The following is a 19,999-nucleotide window of genomic DNA, read 5'->3' as shown; positions in this document are numbered from 1 at the left end:
ATCACATTTTGAGTCTTAATGATTAGGTGTAATGGCAGCAGAGAAAGAAAGAAAAGGAAGCAAATCCTGCAGCCTGGATCCCACTACATTGTTGGACATATTGCCCCATGTGCTCAAATGACTGTGGGTGGAGAATCGGCCTGTTCGGTTACATGAAGACCAATGGCAGAAACTTGTAACTCTGAGTAGGTGTCGTCCTCAAATTGAGGGTCAGCCAGCAGGCGCCAGTGACGTCTCTTGGGCTTCACTGTTATTTTATCAGAGGCCTGAGTCGTGGAACAGTCACGGCTTTACCACACTTCAAATCATACCATGTAAAAATTGCTTCACGTTTACTTTGAAACATATATCTCTCAATTTTGTGCTCAAATGCATTATCTTATTCAGGGATGAGAAGTTTCTGCCACTTGGCTGAATCTCGACCTTTAAATCACGGAGTTCTGCCCTTTTAATTTTTTTCCAACCTCCATTTGGCCCGGGGGAGCGCCCATTCGCTTTCTCTCTAATCTACCAATTCTGGTCTGGCTTTGACTTCCAATTAATACAGTTATGGCCCCGATGACTTGTTTTCTGTGAGGATTGGAAGGTGTAGAGGCCACACCACTAGTAGCCGCTGCTCCAGTTTGCAGCCTGCAGTGTGCCTTCCTGCGCTGGGCCGTTTTCCTAGTGCTTCCTCCACTGTGGGAGTAACTGGTGCAGGATGGCTAGATCGTCTTGCTGAGGCCTCATTACTGATGGAGTGACTTGACCCCCACCCAACTGCAGCTTCCTGTTCAACTTCAGGCTCCAGCCCCAGGATGGCATGTGGGGGGGGAAGGGGAGGGAGATTCCAGCTGGCTATGGCCTCAGCCATATCCCACCCTTGGCAGCAGTTGCTGCTTTCTGCTGCCTCTGGCCCGATTTACTCGGGACCCCAATGCTACCCAGGCACCAGTGATGGAAGAGGTGACACTCCCTGGCCTACTGGTGTCTGAGTCCCTGGGAAAGAGGGGTGTGTGCGGTAAGAGAGAGAAGCTGATTATAATGTGTGTGTGGGTTGGGATGGTGGTGGGGAGGGGGAGTTGGGCTTCACAGTCTTCTGTTAGCATGGAATATGGAGGGCTTGGTTGAAACCTAGCTGAATACATAAAATATTTTTGCAAATGCCTTAAAGCACAGCTGTTCATCTTTATATAATGTACGATAATATGTTGATCTATAATGCGCAAAGTTTAAAAATTATATGCTGAATGCTACTATGCTGCTTTATTGCTGTTTTGTTTTTTGCTGGTGTTTGAGGCTGTGTATATTTTATGTACATTGATGGGATGTGGCAATGCCGCCAAGGCCAGCTTTTGCCATCTCTAATTGACATTGAGAAGGTGGTGGTCACATTGGAAAAAGGTTTGCAAAGCACTGCTGTAGTCGTTTGCTTCGCTTTGCATGTACATTGTCCAGCAGGGTCATGTTCTGTTGCTCATATGGACTTCATCCTGCATTACATGTACTAATTGGGTTGAATACTGAAATCCTGAGGTCTCTTGGTGATTTGATACAAATACATTGATGGTAATTGAAGGTAAACAAAGGGAAAATTAACGTTTTTATCCACTCAAAGTTTAATAATTCCACCTATTTGAAGTGGCCTAGAAGTATTTGCATTTCACTACAGATCATAAGTGCTATAACTACATGACTCCTTGCCAAGCATTTTCTGACCTTTTTTTCTTCAGCCACCCTCATTTTTGCTTTCTGGAGATGGCTTCTTACTCTATCTCAATTTATTACAAATTTAGTAGTAGTTTTGAACCATTAGCCTTTAAAATATTTATTATTTTTATTTCTCTAGATTTAACCACATCTTCTTGCAGCTTGCCTGGCTTACGATCACAAAATCATCAAATAGCTACAAACCAGAACTCTGAAAAAAACCCATCACAGTCTTGTGCACGGACTGAGAGAGAAGGTAATGGCGATAAATAGGAACAGTGTATTGTAATGGTTTTCAATTGTCAGCCCTCCTCTTTAAAAATAGATATTTTGCTAATTTCATTTGTATGTTAAATCATTTCAGTTTTTGTTTAATTGAAAAGTTGAAAGACAACATCAAACTATTAAAAAATATATGGTCCATTGCTAGTAATATGAAGAACAGCAAAGGATGATAAAACAGGTAGTACGTCAGAAGTGGGGATATTTGCTGATGATTGTGACCATTCATGACTCTTAAGATACTGAAGCAGTCAGTGCCGATACGCAGCAAAACCTGGACAATATTCAGGCTTGGGCTGGTAAGTGGCAAATAACTTTCGCTCCACAAAATTGCTTGGCAATGACCATCTCCAATAAGAGAGAACCCTACCAACTTGTCCTGACATTCACTGGCATTACCATCGCTGAATCCCCCACTATATGGGGAGAGCGCAGGAGCTCGGCGTTGAGGTAGAGGATCAGCCATGATCATATTGAATGGCGGAGCAGGCTCGAAGGACCTCTCAGCATCTACCCTATCAATCCCCTTCAGAATTGTATGTTTCAATGAGATCAAAAGTCAAAATTTTCAGGAGTGAAATTAGGAAACAATTGTACACACCAAAGATGAGCAGAAGTTTGGAACAAATTTCCGAAAATGATAATTGATGCTAGGTCCATTGTTAATTTTAACTCTGATAGATTTTTTGTTAATCAACGGTGTTAAAGGATTTCATCGAATGGTTACAACACGGAATTAGCGCAAAGATATATATGGAGTCAAATTGTAGGTCAGCCATCATCTCACTGGCTGAACAGGCTCTACTTTTGTTATGTTCCTAATTTCCATTGAAAAGGTTTATTTTTAAAAACTTCACACCTTTGGGCCCCTCTAGTCAAGTGGCATTTCTTGGCTGAAACTGGTGACCTGAATCTAGGGATGACAATTCTGCTCTATTTAAGTGCTACAAATTAAATGAAAGTGACCGTAGCTGATATCTCTCTAATTAAGGAAAGGAGAATGCTTGGTGTCCTTCTGTTTCTTATACATTTGAGGTAGGAATTGAGAAATAATTGTTTTAGAAGCATTCGGGGATGAGGGGCTTATCTTACGAAGAAGTGTTGAACAGGCTGGGCCTATACCCATTGGAGGTTAGATGAGCAAGAGGTAGCCTTACTGAAACATGTAAGATCCTGAGGTGACTTGATAGGGCAGATACCGGGAGGATGTTTCCACTTGTGGGGGAGACCAGAACTAGGAGACATAGCTTAAGAATAAGAGGTCTCCCTTTGAGACAGGGATGAGGAGAATTTTTTCCTGAGGGTTGTTACTCTTTGGAATTCTCTTCCTCAAAAAGCAGGGGATGCTGGTTCATTGAATTTATTCAAAACAGAGCTAGACAGATGTTGGTAGACAAGGGAGTCCAGGATTATAGGTGGCAGACAGGAAAGTGGAGTTGAGATCACAACCAGATCAGCCATAATCTTATCGAATGGCAGAGCAGGGTTGAACGGTTGTATGGCCTACTCCTGCTCCTAAGTCCTATGTTCCTATGAACTTGTCATGTGAGGATGTTTTCAAATGTACCAATAATTTTGGTTTGTTTAGTCTCTCTTTTTAACATCTTTGTTTTTCTTTGCAATTTACACTTCACTCATTTTTTGTTTCCGCTTAGATTTTTATTCGGTTTTTAGAAGAATACTTATATAACGGAAATACAGATGAATATGTTTTGGCTTTATTTCACTCGACTTATGAGCTTAATGTGATAGCTAACTGACAGTAAAGCAATTTTTCTAGATCTTACAAACTTCTGGACTGACTTGCTTTCAGTAGGCACACTGTGAAGTAGCATTTAAGCGAGGGATGGCACATATTAAAAGTGATGTGATGCCTTAACAACAGTGATATAAAAAAGTTCTGAAGGTATTGCCTAAAATATAATGTCTGTACTGTTTCTATTATCCACTGAATATGACGTACACCAAAAATGGCAACAAAAAAAGAGTCATTATAGAACTAAGCCATTTGGACTGGAAAGGTGCCTAGCTTTATCAGGGTAATGGTAAAGTCTGCACAATTGGCTTCTGAAGTTGGGCAGGGTGGGTGGGAGGGGGAAATTGGCCAGTTTTCCTTTCTCACAGTGCTATCCAGTAAGCCCTGCTGGAAAGCTTATGTTTAGAGGCATTAGACGAGAATCTCATTCTTCAAATAGCCTGCCTAGACTCTCTAAATTACCAGTTCAGTGAGATATCCCTATGTTGGCTGGCACCTGTGAAACCTGAGCGCAATTAGGTATTAGGGAGAAGGGAGAAAATTATTGGCAGAATTGAGAAAAAAGAGCAATTATTTGTCAATATTTTCAAATTGCATTGTGAGTTACCTTGTTTTACTGGGATATAGCTATGGGACAACAGCATTTATAAGGAATCCTCATCCGTGTTTTATGTTTTCAATTGTACGATTTTTCACCTATGGTTTGTATGTATGTAAAATATTGACACTATATCTAAATACTAAATGAAGGGATAGAGATGAACTGCTCTTAATGTTACTTGGAATGAACCAAATTGGCTTGGACTGCAGGATGTTTCAGTAGGACACAAATTTATGGTAATTTGAAAAAGGGCCAGAGGGGATAAGAGGGGGAAAAAATCTTTCTTTTATGCAGTTAGTTAATGTGATCTGGACCAGACTGCCTGAAAGGTTAGTGTAAGGCAATTCAATAATAATTTTCAAAAGGGAGTTGGATAAATACTTGAAGGGAAAAAAAATCATGGAAGGCCATGGGGAAAGAATAGGGGAGTGAGACTAATTGGGAATCTTTTCTAAGAGCTGGCAAACACACGATGCGATGAATTTGCTGTATTATTCTGCGTTGCTTTTCAAAACCTATAGTGCAATAATACAGTAGCATAGAACAGCTAAAATAGAATATTACATTGTACTTAATTCACTTTTAGTATCTCTTACTTTTTTGAATTAAGGCTTTTTTTCCCACTCTTTCATTGGATGTTGGCATTCCTGGCAAGGTTAGCATTTATTGCCCCTAAGGTGGCAGTGAGCTGCCTTCTTGAACTGCTGCAGTCCATTTGGTGTAGTGCTGTTAAGATTGAGGGGGGTCCCTTCTTTTGATGCAGATTTTGAGTACTTGCAAATGATACAATAATATTTTTTGGAGCTTTCTGAATTAATGGAGATTTAATTCTAAAACTTTTTAAATGAACACTGGGGGTTACATTTAACAATTATGCTGCGGTAAGTGTGCTCTGTCGGAAGGTAGGTCCCTTTGTTACAATTTTGAGGTTTATAAGATTGTTACGTTTTAGGACTGTGCCTTCAACTTAAGATAAAAGGAGTCATGTGCAGTGTCCTGAAGTCTGCCTGACGGCAAGCCTGGGCGGTTTGATTGTTAGAGATTAAAGGGGACCCAGGTTGTTTTACTGGGAAGAAGATGCAAGCTGTTTGCACTTGGAGACTATGTTAGCAGTCCATGTGCTAGCAGTAGATAGACTGAGGATCTGAAGTCCCAGAGGAGTGTTGAGAATGTAAGGTTGTAAACAGTTGTGCTATAAACTGTCCATTTAGTTCCAATGTGAAAGAGAGTCAGGGTCTCAAGGATGGCTAATTAGCATTTCTACCTGGACACAAAGCCCATGTGATTTTATGTTGCCATGGAAATTGGCTTTGAGAGGGGAAGGGTTTCTAAGATATCCCTGAAAACTCTCAGACACGGTTAATCTGTCAGGACCCAGGAGAGGGAGAGCAGCTATATGCAGCAAGACACTGGTTCACCACACTAGAATGTGGGTGGGAGCTCTCACTTGGATTGGAAAGACCAAATTTGTGAGGAATTAAAAACAGTCTGGAAAATGTTTCTAGTTTTAGCTAGAGGGAGATGTCTCCAGGAAAACTTGCACTATGAAAGACTGTTCTGGGGTTAAAAGTTTCCAGGCTAGGAAAGGAAGAAATTAGAAGTAGACCCTTGGGAGCTAAGAATCATTTAGACTGAGTGTCTGCTTAAAGGACAGTGCATTGTATACCTGATGGTGTTTTAGTTGTGTTAACAGCCCTGTTCTAGTTTAAGTTGCCTACAAAGATCGTTCAGTTCAATAGTGTTTTTAGTCTGTTACAGTAAACGCCTTCAAATGTAAAATCTTGTGTCATCCATTCAGAATTTCTTTTTGAAAGTTATCAGTCTCTATGGGGATCGTAATATTTGGCTCATTGTCTGCTGATGCTTCGTCATGAGATATCTTCTTGGGTATTTCAGTGGTGGTTTGCCATTGCCTTCCACCCGCAGGCAGGTTGAGGACATAAGTCCCTAATCTACCTCAGCCAGAATGGGAATCAAAGCTGCTCTGTTGCCGTTCTAAACCACAAGCTAGCCAACTGAGTTCAAATTTCAGCTTGTTGCAGATTATCACATTCAGTAAACAATTTGTTTCTTGGTAGCACAGAACTTGATTATTACTGAAAAGTGAGACATGTTGCTGAAGCTTTTCATCTTCCACTCATCAGGACAAATGCAAGAATGCCCAATTTCAAATGGTCACAGCAGTTTATACTGCAAGAGAAAGGGGGTGCTGATTGTCAAGTCAACTCTGACCGAGGCATTGCCACGGAGAAAGCAACGGGGAACTGGAGGCTTCCCATTCTTCTGGATAATTCAGAAAAGGGACAAGACTTAAACCTATTGCTTTTGTTTGCAGAAAACGGATCCCTGCATATGAATGTATGAGTTTCTAGCAAGCATAAATGAAGCATGTTACGAGCTCAAACAAAAATAACTGGGAAAATTCAGCAGGTCTGACAGCATCTGTGGAGAGGAAGACAGAGTTAACGTTTTGAGTCCGTATGACTCTTCATCAGAACTTTCATGTTACGAGCTTGACTGATTATCTTAAATTTGTTGTAGCTGTTAATGCTCTCAGGATTATTTAGCAAGTCTTGCCCAATCGTGGAATCACATCTAACAGTAGAAGTTTTGTTTTACTATTTGAATACAGCCTGTATTTGGCCTGTTACAAACAGCCAGAGGAACACGCTGTTTGATTAGCCAGTCATTGGGACGTACGGCCTATATACCTGGCATCGCATCAGCATTTTCTCAGGGACCCTTTGCAAACAAAAGGAATGTGTTCAAACTTTGCACCTTTTTTGAATGAGCATGGGGAGCCTATAGATCCCCATTGCTTTCTTCTTGGCAATCAATCAGCACTCCCTTCTCTCTTGTAGGATAAACTGTTGTAATTGTTTGAAATTTTGCATTCTTGCCTTTGTCCTGATGAATGCAAGACGAAAAATTTGACAGCATCTCTTTATTAATAATTAGCAATTTTCTGATTCTGTAAATTTATCCAAATATACTTTACATTCACAATAGAAATTTACAGTGTGTCTGAAACTGTATGATAGACACAACGTCCTAAAGCTTCAAAATGATTAAATTTGTATTGCAGCTGGATTTCCAAGAAATAGTCTTGAAGTTTTAACACCAGAGATTCCTGCAGAAAGAGATCGAGGGAATTGTATTACATCATTACAACTTCACCCCAAAGGCTGGGCTACATTAATTAGGTGCACAAGCAACACTGATGACCAAGAGGTGAGTGGTTTAAATAAGACTTTTAACTGTAAGATGATTTGTTTCAATGTCAAATTCACGATCAATTGGATGCTGGTTGAGTGCTTTTGTTTCCAACCATGACACAAATTCTCAGTGTCTCCTCCTGATGGTTTAGTAAGTTTATCCAGTAAATTGCTTAGCCATAATAGGCCAGAAAAGTAAAGTTTTGATCTCTGGTCTGTGCAGAGCAACCTGATTCAGTGGGCATGCTTCAACCTGCCTCTGCCTCTTTGGTGGGAGGAAGAAATTGTCTAGGAGCGCTGCTTCTGTTTTCCATCCATAGATGTAAGTGGCCAACTAATGAAGACGAATTGAACTTGGCTCTGGTGTCTTCCGAAATTGAAAAGGGTGCCCATGTTCACCGCTAAGTGTTGTGACACAGCAGGTGGTAAATGCTGAGCTGCTCAAATCCCAGAGGGAAACCTGAAACAACTGTCACAGCTAATTTTCAATTTGTATAAATTTCGAGATGCCTGCCTTGATTTAATTAGTAATAAGACCACCAAGTCTTATAGGTTTTTACAAAACTAGATTAAACATTTATTAATAAGAGAAATGGTTTTTAAATACGTACATAGATCTGCATATTATTACTACGATAACTTCTAAATCCCATACTAATCTAACTCCCAGTTATACTTTCGTTAAGGCAACAGTAAGACACAGATTTTTAAAAGACCCAGGCAAAGAAACATGACAGATAAAAGCAAAATTTGTTTTGGATTAAGAAACATGACATCCTGAATAAGCTGAATTCAAAGTGAGTTTTCTTAACTTCGGTCCTTTGAAGACAGCATAGATGCTGAAGGCTTTTTCACACTTGTAAGATCTTAAAAATGCCTACCCTTACACACAGCCTTTGCTCCTTTATACATGTTTTCCCCTTTGAATGCAAATATCCATTGTTTCACTATGTCTTTGGACATTATCTTCCTGATAATAAAAACCTCTCATAGCACTAAGTTTTATCAGTAACCTTTGGGGAAGAATAAATGCAGTTTCTAAACTTCACCTGGCTAGGTGACGCATTTCACCCTCCCTTTGATAACAATCTAGTCTAGTTTATTTAAAAATGCAAATGTTCCCTTGACATCTATGTTTCTAAACTTCCCCATGTTTACCTAATTAACATTTCAAACCTAACTTCTCTTCTCACATTCAAAGCACACAGACTAATTCAAATTAAGTCTCTCACACACACACACGCGCGCGCACACACACACACACATCCCACTATTACTCTATTTTACAATTAATTCCAATAATATGAGAATTATTATATCTTCCTGACACAAGGTTCGCATAAATAATCACCAACCAGGCATATAACTGGTGGACAATCATTCCCAGTGCAATTGTACCTCCAGCAAGAAGCCAGAAAAAGAGCAGAGTTTTAAAAAAGATTCACAGCTTGAACTCCTGATGCCAATCTAAGTTTCTAATGAAGCACTTGCTGAGAAGTCCTTTAGTTAAAAGGATTAACTGGATTGCTCTTTGAAAGAGCTGGTGCAGAATCAATTGGCTGAATGGCTTCTTCTTGTGCTATTCTTGGTTTATGATTCTATGATTATTTTTATTTGTTCTTGCTTGGTAACCATTGTCCACAATTCTAGGCTCAACCTGGAGCCCTTGCGATTGACAGTTCATGATGACTGAACTTCAGTGTCAGAGAAGTCTCTCTCTTGGAGACTGAGTAGATGCAATTTACTTAACAGCCAGTAATGGAAAGCACGGATTGGGTAGCTTTGGAACATGGTACTTGTAAGTGAGCAGAAGTGAGTCAGCAAAGACCTGACCTTATTACTTTTCACCAACGGAGGCACGTAGGAAATTATTTGTTCTCACTTTGAAAATTATTTTGTTCATTGGTTTATTTTCGTAACATAAATCAGTCTGTTCGCTTAAAGTTGTGTTTCAACCAAATCAAGTGCTTTTCAGTCCCTCTTCCATAAAGAGAGGAAAAGGCAAGTTGCAACAAATTAAATTTCAGTTTTCAATAAACAGGTTTTCTGATGTGAATCCTGTTATTTTAACTTGTATTGTGCATTAAAAGGTGCACTCTGGATTGTAGGAGATGCAAAGTCTGCTTGTAGTGATGCTGGATTGAGAGAATGTCTAGTGCAAAACTTAAAGTTTGATGGTGGGACTCCAGACACATGGGAACACCACCACCTGGAAGTTCCCCTCCAAGCCACTTACCATCCTGACTTGGAAATATATCACTGGGTCAAAATCCTGGAACTCCCTTCCTAACAGCACTGTGGGTGTACCTACACCACATGGACTGCAACGGTTCAAGAAGGCAGCTCACCACCACCTTCTCGAGGACAGTTAGGGATGGGCAATAAATGCTGGTCTAGCCAGCGACGCCCACATCCCATGCATGAATAAAAATTAAATGGAATCAAGCTTCTTTAAAAGGCTCCTAGCAAGACCTAAGGAACTGATTTGTAACAATTAATCTTAGAAGTTTTCGTATAACCATAAAGACATAGCTGCATTTCAAGTGATGAGCAGTGTGGGGGTTCTTCTGCCTTCTTCCTATATCTAGACAGCAAGAAAGATGAATTTTGCTATCTAAGCAGCCTCCAGTATAATGCCCTTCATGAGGCTCTTTCAAGTCTATTTGTTACCAAAAGTGGAAATTTAAAGTAAGAAATAGGAGCAGAGCAGGAGTAGGCCATATGACTCCTTGAGCCTCACATTGGATAGTATTAGGGAATCCCCTGAGTGAAAGTGTTCAGGTAGTAGAATTTGCTTCAGCAGACCTAGTTTTGCAGTACTATCTTTTTCTTTGACCTTTGCCACGAGATCAAGAGTAGTGCAAAAGTTGTGGCATTTTTGAAACTGTTCCTAATAAGATAAAGATACATCACTTTATTATCTCAAACATTTCAAAGTGCATCCCATATAGGAAATACTTTGGGATAGAGTGATTGCTGTTATGTAGGCTCAACGTATAACAGGATTGCACAAATAACAATGGACGGAATGGCCAATTTCTCGTAGGCGGAGACCACAGTATGATGATATGAATTGATATAGACTGGCAACTTCCTTTATTGATCAGTACTACATCTGGTACAATCAGTGTCAGTCCTTTCTAAATGGAAGATGCTTAACCTTAATAACAAAGAATGAGCTGTTTCACATTATAGTTCCTAATACACCATAAACCATATTTTAAATGGGTCAATGGAGGTGGCACCAGTTTACACCAGATGCTACTGAATGTTTTTCATATATACCCCTTTTAGGGAGAGTGATAGTGATAAAATGCGATGCAACCTATCTGAACTAAATCTATATTCCCCAGTTACACATCTAACTGTCAGGTAAAGTCTATTATGCCAGAAATATCTTGCAATGCCTACTGGCTGCAAAAGGCTTCTATTGAACTGTTAACTCTGTTTCTTTCTCCACAGATGCTGCCAGACCTGCTGAGTATTTCCAGCATATTTTATTTTTATTCTCCACCAATCTGCCCCTGCTAGCTGCACAAATTCCTGATATACTCCCAGTGAGCAAAGTTCTATACTGGAGTGCGCATTTATCAAGTATTCACTTCATTACTATTACAAGCGAAAAGAGCACTCAGTAGAGTGCATACCTCCACCACGCTGTGTTAACTCAACATAATTGCAATTACACAGCTCTTCCTCGAGGCTTTTCCTTGCCTGATTGCTCTATTACTACTAAGCTGAAAAAAGAAAACTTCTTATTAAGAGCTTCCATCTCACTGAGGAGACTTCAGGCCAATTCACATCCACAACCCGCTCTGAAAACTTTGCTCACAGTTTGACAACTGTGACAATTTTCACTATAGCAGCTGAGACAATTCACAACATTCTAAAACAATCAACAAGTAGTTGCTTTGTAACACAGAACTTAGCTGCTAAAAAAAGAAGCATGCTATTGAAGTTTTTTGTCTTGCATTCATCAGGCCAGATGCAAGAACGCCAAATTTCAACGGGAGCAATGTTTTATACTGCATGAGAAAAGGGTCCTAATTGGTTTACAAATCGGCTCTAATTGGGCGAAATGTTGCAATGGACATGTTTCTTTTGCCTGCAGAGGACATGCCCTGCATATGAATATATGTAGCTTCTAGCAGGCATGAATGAGCCATTTTATGCAGTGGCTACGCAAGTGGTATTTTCCACTAACGGGATGCTGCCTTCAGTCCAAAAGCAATATGTTGAAGCCTTGTGTCTTTTTTAAAATTACCTGGGAGCTTGGGAGCCTGCAATTCCTCATTGACCGAGGTTGACTTGCCAACTAGTTGAAACTCTCCTCTCTTGTGGTATAAATTGTGATTGTTTGAAATTTTGCATTCTGGTGTTTCTCTTAATGAGTGCAAGAGGCAAAACTTTTAACTTTTTTGTCTTGCGCTCAACAGGACACTCGCAAGAAAACCAATATACGGGGGAAAGCAACAATTTATGCTGCATGTGAAGAGAGTGCTGATTGGCTGGTAGGTGCGTTGCCATGGAGAATACACCACTGATCGTGACTGACAGTTAACTGCCTAGCATTGTTTGAAATTTAAACCAGGAAGCTTGACCCTGGTCAACGCATTGCCCTGAGGAATGAGTCAGCGAATGGCTGTCACTTATTTTGTTTAGCTGAAACAGGCACAATGTATGTACATGTTCTTTCTGTCTGCAATGAACAAGGTCCTGTGTATTAATATATGTAGCTTCCAGTACACACAAATGCACCACATTGCGAGCCCAATTGACAATCTTAAATTGGTTGTCAGGGTAATTCTTAGAACATTGAGGATTATTTAGCAAATGTCGTCCAATCGCAGAATTACATCTAACGTTGAACATATGTTTTGAGTTTTGCAAGTATGGCTGGTTGGGTACAGTCTGTACCCTGCCCATTGTGAACAGCGGCTGGAACATGCTGTTTGTTATGATCTGCCAGTCTTTGGGATGTACGGTCTACGTACCTAGCATCACACTGGCACTGAAATTCATATACCACATTACTCATTTGTGTGATAGGCAGAACATTTTTTTGGCTTGACAGCAGCATCCTGTTAGTGGCGAACACCACTTGTGTTGCTATTGCATAATAGCAGCTTGAAATAGCTCGCTTCAGCTGTTGCACAAATTTTTGAGATACCTTGCCCTTCCAGGATAATCTGAGGTAGACTGGGCGCTTTTCAGGGCTGAAAGTGATGGCCTTAGACCCGTTCATGAGTTTGCATGAGATACAGCGTGAAATGGTCTGATCAGGGGAGCCATTATCCTGCAGGATGCCTTTTGATGCACTCTATTTCAGCATCAAGCTTGCATGGCAAGCAAATGGCTCAGGCCCTATTTATAGCGTTGCCGATAAGACTAATCTTATAGTGTGTGGAACTGTAAGGATCCCAACGCGTATATTGACCAGTGAAGGTAAGCTTGTGGTCGACCGTGGCAGAGAATCCCCTGGCAGACTTCTCAACTAGTACATCAAGGAAAAGGAATTCATTTGACTGCTCCATTTCGTAGGTGAATTTGAGCGCAGGATGGAACCTATTAAGACACGTAAGGAAATTGTTACATGCAGCTGCAGGGTAGCAAAAGTATCATCTACATACTGGAAACATGCGAGGGGTAGGAGGTTAGGTGTAGGCCTAGAGGGGATCCCATGGCAACACCATCTATTTGGGCATTCTTGGTGTCATTAAAACTGAACTCAAAACTGCGCGAGTTGCCAAGTTCATAAGTTCAATGAATACTGATTCACGCAATGCAATGTAATGACAGCCATTCCTCAGGGCAATGCGTTGACCAATCAGGTTCAAGCCTGGTTTAAATTTCAAACAATGCTTGGAAGTTAACTGTCAGTGGTGCATTCTACTAGGCAATGCCATTTGCCAACCAATCAGCACTCTCTCCACATACAGTATAAATTGTTGTTTTCCCCCTTATGTTGGTATTCTTGCGAGTGTTCTGATGAGTGCAAGACAAAAAGTTTAGACATGTCTCTTTTTTCAGCAATATGCAAAGCTTTGGCAACATGTCTTGTTTCAGCAATATTTAAACTGTTGGTTTTGGCCATTGAATTGCTATTCCTCTTCTCCAGTTTGCCTTCACTTATTATATCTACCAAATAAGCAGAGCAATGCAGTGAACACCAAGTGGTACTAACTTTGGGTCTTTTAATGACATTCAGCATCTTTTCATCAACAAGTAGCAAGTTCAGTCCTAAGAGGTAGCCTTCTAGTTCCTAAATTACCAGAAATGTATTCTCAACAATCTCCTGTTTAAAGACATAAGTGATGTTCAAAATGAACCAATCATTAATTTTAAAAATAGAACAGTCCTATGCCATTTAAAGGTGAATTGTAGATGCTCCCTTTGGAAGGTCACTTCACTCCTGTTAACTTCTACATGTGAGAGTACAGTTTGAGAGCTTTTTTAAAACTTGCATCTCACCATATAAATTAGACTTAAATTAAAAGCACAGGTGCAGGTGCTGGTTCAGGCAAATAGGTGATGTAATGGTTCTTTCTACATGCTGAGTCTAAGCATTGATTCAGTCTGGGAGGAATATTGTAACAATCTAAGTCATGGTCTTTAGATCACTTCTATTTCTGTAAGATTTAGGGTTTTAGAAACTGATTAGATTATGAAAAGCCATTGTTTTTAAAAACTACATTGGTTAAACTAAACCATAAATGTTCTTGGTGTAAAATTCTGACATATGGAGCTAAAGAACTGTAAATTAATTTTAAAAATAATTTGGGGCGGGTTGACATAATGTCATGACTTAATGAAGCAACCATCGTTGCTTCAGTGTCTTAACATACAATGTTGGATGCAAAGCCCATCAAAGCATGAAAAATCCTTGGTTTCCTGTTGGATTACTGATTTCTTTGGTAGTGGTAGTTGTTTCTTAGCTAACTAATGCTGTCAATTAAAGTAAAATATTTTTAATAAATCTCATCGTATTTTAGTTTCCTGCTGAATTTTGCTACTATTCCCATGGATTATAAAATGTTTGTGGAGAAAATGTTCTTTGTTTAGGTTTGTGAATGTCTGCTACTTTAAAACTATTTTACTATTGTTACGATCCCCATGGAGACTGATAACCTCTGAAAAGAAATTCAAACTTCCAGTTAATAGCTGAAAGGAAGACATGACAAGATTCCATATTTTAAGATGTTCACTCTAACAAAAGACTAAAAACTCTGTTGACAAATCACCATGTTTTCGACAACTTATACTCGGAACAGAAACTCCCCCTTATTATTTTAGCACAACCGAAAGAACACTTCATAGGTATGTTACACTATCCTTTAAGTAGACATTCAATTCTCCCAGAATCAATCCAAAATGATTCTTAATTCCCGGGTTTACTTCTGTTCTTTTCCTGGTAACTTCTAACCCCAGAACCGTCATTCACGGTGAGAACATTACTGGAGATCCTCCTCCTAGCACAAGCTAGGCAAATCTTTCAGCTTTGTTTTAACCCTTCCCAACTTTGGTCCTTTCAATCTGAGCACGAATTTTCACCTGCATTTTGGCGCAGTGAATCATAGAGACTTTTGACCTCTAACTGTTCTCTCTCTCCCGGATCCGAGAAGACCAAACTGTCTGTGACATTCAGTGATATTTTCGGGAAGTCTGTAACCTGATATCACAATACAGAGGCTTCCTCTGTACCCTTCCAATCTCAAAGCCTATTGTCATGGCAATGTGAATCTCATGGACCTCGTATCCAAGTGGAGATACCGATTAGCTATCGTTGAGCAGTCGAGTCTTTCATCTTTGAGCTAAATGGACAATTTAAAGCACAACTGTTTATAACTTGACATTCCAAAGGTCCAGAAAAGTGTTGGAGACTCAGGCTATCCACCATTAGCATCCAGGCTTGCTATCAAGCAGACTTCGGAACAGGTCACATGATCCCCAAAACACATCCCAAAACACAACAATTTTGAATCTCAATTGTAACACTTGATTGAAAATTTGTCAATTAACAGTATCATTTAGTAGTTTACAATTGGACCAACACTTTATAAAATACCTTAGTTTTTTTTCAAACTCTGAAGGAGGTTGTAATGCCATGGAGGAGGTCAGTAATCTCTTATGATTTTGTTTTCACCAGTGGACTTGCATTTACGAATTCCAAGATGGACCTCCAGTTCGGGCATCCTCTCCTCGTTGCTCTCTTTGCCTCACGCACTACATTGAAGAAGCTAATGTGGGTCGTGGTTACATTAAAGAACTTTGCTTCAGTCCAGATGGCCGACTGATTTGCTCTCCTTTTGGGTATGGAATCCGCTTGTTGGGTTTTGACAGCCAGTGCAATGAACTGTGTGATTGCTTACCCAAAGAAGCCACTCCACTGCAGGAAATCAGAACTATTTACTCTCATAGTGATGTTGTGCTTACAACCAAGTTTTCACCAACTCATTGTCAGCTTGCCTCTGGGTGCCTTAGTGGACAAGTTTACCTGTACCAGCCAAAGTTCTAAGTGACCTGAATTACTTGCAAGAAGTTTTGAACACCAAGCAAAACGAAATTGCTTAATAATTAGAGCAGATCAAAATTAATGATTAATGTTTTAAGGTTTTTGATGTCAGGATTCAAATCCAAATTCAACATGGTTTTCAGTGCAATACACAATAAATCAGTAATTCTCATAACATGTACATCTGCAAACTCTGAAGTTATTTCTTTTCTGCAGTTTGCCTTATAAAGAATGGTCTTTTACTATATGTGCTATTAATTTATAGCTGCAGGTGATGTTAAGTTACATCAACAGTTAGATGTTAAATTTGTTAGCTTGCTTTTGTACATATAATCTTGAAAAATGCAGTTCAGCTAGTGAAAAATCAAATGAGTTGGGGAAATAAAGCACTGCTGATTCATTCAGAAGCAGCATTAGGTTTGACCTTGTATTACCTTTAAGCTTCTGTTTTTTTGTATATTAACAAAGGTATTAGTTAACTTTTTATAAATATTTAGTGTAACAGTGGAAGTAAATTATTTAAATGCATATGCAAATGTACATTGTGATTGATGTGAAAATTAAACTTTACCAAATATTGTATTGGAACACCCAAAGGGTGCGTGTCTAATATCATACACTGTTATAAAATTCATATGGCTACTGAGTATCAGTAAACTTTTATTAAAATTGGCATGACCCAAATTTCATCACTGTTAAATTTTCCTTATTTTTAACATTCACATGTTGGAATTACAATTTAATGAATTTACTGTAGTATATAAGAAGCATATGGCATAAACCAGTGCTTTTACTGTTTATAAACTTTCTGTACTTATAGCACTGAACTGTAATTCTCACATGGTGTACCGACAATGTAATTATAGCACACATAAAACCCCAAAAGGTGTTTTCTAATTTGGGCCAATTACAATTTTATTGTTTTGACACTTCAAGTGTGAGGAAGGTAAATGGAATATAGTTAACTGATATTTGTACTAATAATTCTCTGCTTAAAATGAATATATGGTCCACTGATAAATCAGCCATTTCTTTGCACTAACATTTGAAAATTATCCAGTCATTTGAATTGCAAAGGCAGATGTTATTAAGTCATGTTGAATTACGACCAGCTCCCACTGCATTTTCCTCCCACCCGATTAACTTCAACGGTGAGATCTTGGAAAATGTGGACGAACATTCGCACCTTGGAAGCTTCCTCTTGATGAGGACAAAAATCGATGACAAAATTTATAATCGACTCTAATGTGCTAGCTCAGCCTTTGTCCGACTGAGGGAAAGAATATTTGAGAACCGGGATCTCAAACCTGAGACTGAAGTTGTGGTTTACTGGGCAGCAGTGATTCCCCACGCTCCTTTATGCTTTGGAGACTTGGATAGTCTACATCAGGCATCTCAAAGCACTGGAGAAGTACCACTAGTGGTGCCTAGGCCAGGTCCTCCAAACTTAGTTGCAAGTAAGGCATCTTCTCCCAAGCTAACTCACCTAGCATTGCGGCACTAATCACTGCAAACCAGCTCCGCTGGGTGTGACATGTCATTCGGTTACCTGAAACCAGACTCCTGAAGCAACTGCTCAACTTGCAACTCAGTCGCTGCAGGAGACGCCCAGGAGGACAGCACAAACACTTCAGGGATGTTCTCAAAAGCATCCCTGAAAAGGCCAAACATCCCCACCAACTCTCGGGTGACCAAACAAAATGGAGAAGGCTCATTCATGAAGGCACCAAACACATTGGAGACTTTGTCAGGAACATGTAGACGCGAAGTTGAGGCATAGGAGGAGGTGCACAAACCTCCGATCTGCTCATCTACCCAATCCTTCATGCACCATTTGCTCCGCACGTGTCAGAGTCTGCAGACCATGCATAGGACATACCAGCCATCTCAGAACCGATTGAACTGCAGTAGAAGCTAGTGATCTTTGATCGTGAGGGACTGTCCAAGAAGAATATCTTCCCTTTAATTAGGTGTTTTTCAGTTGGGTTAATGTTTTTGTACACTGCGGATAAAGGGTGGTGTGCTTATTTTCAGATTCCCAACAAACCAGTTGCTTTTACAAAGGTTAAGCACTGGTGTTCAAATTCACATCTCCAGCTTACCCTGCACCCTGCTTACCACTCGCATCATTGCTCCCACCCTCGCTCCCTGCCCTTGTCCTCCCAAACCCCCACTCGCCAACCCCACATTTGCCAGAGCCCACCTGACCCACCCCCCACACTCAACTACCCCCAACCCTCCACTTGCCCCTCTGCCCCCATACTCCTGCTTGCCCCACACCCTCCCCTGCCTCTCCTCCCCAGGTCCACCGCCTCTTCTCCCCCCGCCTCCTCTCCACCCCCATCTACCCTGTCTCCCCCCCACTCCCATCTCTCAATGCCTCTGCTCTCTCCGCTCATTCCCCCTTCACCTCCGGCCCTACTATTCCCCCCTCCCCCTTTCAACCCGCCCCCCACTCCCCCTCCTCTCCCTCTCTCTCCCCTCCCTCCTCCCCTATCCTCTCCCTCCCTATCCTCTCCTCTCCCTCCCTACCCTCTCCCTCTCTATCCTCTCCCTCCCCATCCCCTCCCTATCCTCCCCTCCCTATTCTCCCCCTCCCCTCCCTATTCTCCCCCTCCCTCCCTATCCTCTCCCTCCCTCCCTATCCTCTCCCCCTCCCTCCCTATCCTCTCCCCCTCCCTCCCTATCCTCTCCCCCTCCCTCCCTATCCTCTCCCCCTCCCTCCCTATCCTCTCCCCCTCCCTCCCTATCCTCTCCCCCTCCCTCCCTATCCTCTCCCCCTCCCTCCCTGTCCTCTCCCCCTCCCTCCCTCCCTGTCCTCTCCCCCTCCCTCCCTCCCTGTCCTCTCCCCCTCCCTCCCTCCCTGTCCTCTCCCCCTCCCTCCCTCCCTGTCCTCTCCCCCTCCCTCCCTCCCTGTCCTCTCCCCCTCCCTCCCTCCCTGTCCTCTCCCCCCTCCCTCCCTCCCTCCCTGTCCTCTCCCCCTCCCTCCCTCCCTCCCTGTCCTCTCCCCCTCCCTCCCTCCCTCCCTGTCCTCTCCCCCTCCCTCCCTCCCTCCCTGTCCTCTCCCCCTCCCTCCCTCCCTCCCTGTCCTCTCCCCCTCCCTCCCTCCCTGTCCTCTCCCCCTCCCTCCCTCCCTGTCCTCTCCCCCTCCCTCCCTCCCTGTCCTCTCCCCCTCCCTCCCTCCCTGTCCTCTCCCCCTCCCTCCCTCCCTGTCCTCTCTCCCTCCCTCCCTGTCCTCTCCCCCTCCCTGTCCTCTCCCCCTCCCTCCCTCCCTATCCTCTCCCCCTCCCTCCCCTCTCCCCCTCCCTCCCTCCCTGTCCTCTCCCCCTCCCTCCCTCCCTGTCCTCTCCCCCTCCCTCCCTCCCTGTCCTCTCCCCCTCCCTCCCTCCCTGTCCTCTCCCCCTCCCTCCCTCCCTGTCCTCTCCCCCTCCCTCCCTCCCTGTCCTCTCCCCCTCCCTCCCTCCCTGTCCTCTCCCCCTCCCTCCCTCCCTGTCCTCTCCCCCTCCCTCCCTCCCTGTCCTCTCCCCCTCCCTCCCTCCCTGTCCTCTCCCCCTCCCTCCCTCCCTGTCCTCTCCTTCCCTCCCTCCCTGTCCTCTCCTTCCCTCCCTCCCTGTCCTCTCCTTCCCTCCCTCCCTGTCCTCTCCTTCCCTCCCTCCCTATCCCCTCCCTCCCTATCCCCTCCCTCCCTATCCTCTCCCCTCCCTCCCTATCCTCTCCCCTCCCTCCCTATCCTCTCCCCTCCCTCCCTATCCTCTCCCCTCCCTCCCTATCCTCTCCCCTCCCTATCTTCTCCCCTCCCTCCCTATCCTCTCCCCTCCCTCCCTATCCTCTCCCTCCCCCTCCCTCCCTCCCTATCCTCTCCCTCCCCCTCCCTCCCTCCCTATCCTCTCCCTCCCTCCCTCCCTATCCTCTACCTCCCTCCCTCCCTATCCTCTCCCTCCCCC

The 19,999-nt window shown here is 42.4% G+C and overlaps 1 protein-coding gene across 1 annotated transcript in view; it reads left to right on the top strand.

The window, feature by feature from the left end:
• wdr32 (WD repeat domain 32) overlaps nucleotides 1-16,697 on the top strand; it is a 51,760-nt gene extending 35,063 nt beyond the window's left edge. The window contains exons 5-7 of the mRNA XM_078536204.1: nucleotides 1,829-1,945; nucleotides 7,414-7,559; nucleotides 15,690-16,697. Coding sequence (XP_078392330.1) covers nucleotides 1,829-1,945; nucleotides 7,414-7,559; nucleotides 15,690-16,058 — 632 coding nt within the window. The 3' untranslated portion in view covers nucleotides 16,059-16,697. The remainder of the gene's footprint in view (nucleotides 1-1,828; nucleotides 1,946-7,413; nucleotides 7,560-15,689) is intronic.
• The last annotated feature ends 3,302 nt before the right edge of the window (nucleotides 16,698-19,999 follow it).

The sequence above is a fragment of the Cetorhinus maximus genome, unplaced genomic scaffold (assembly GCF_964194155.1).
Source record: "Cetorhinus maximus unplaced genomic scaffold, sCetMax3.hap1.1 HAP1_SCAFFOLD_991, whole genome shotgun sequence".
NCBI classification, from domain to species: Eukaryota; Metazoa; Chordata; class Chondrichthyes; order Lamniformes; family Cetorhinidae; genus Cetorhinus; species Cetorhinus maximus.
This window is presented reverse-complemented; position numbering and strand designations above follow the sequence as displayed.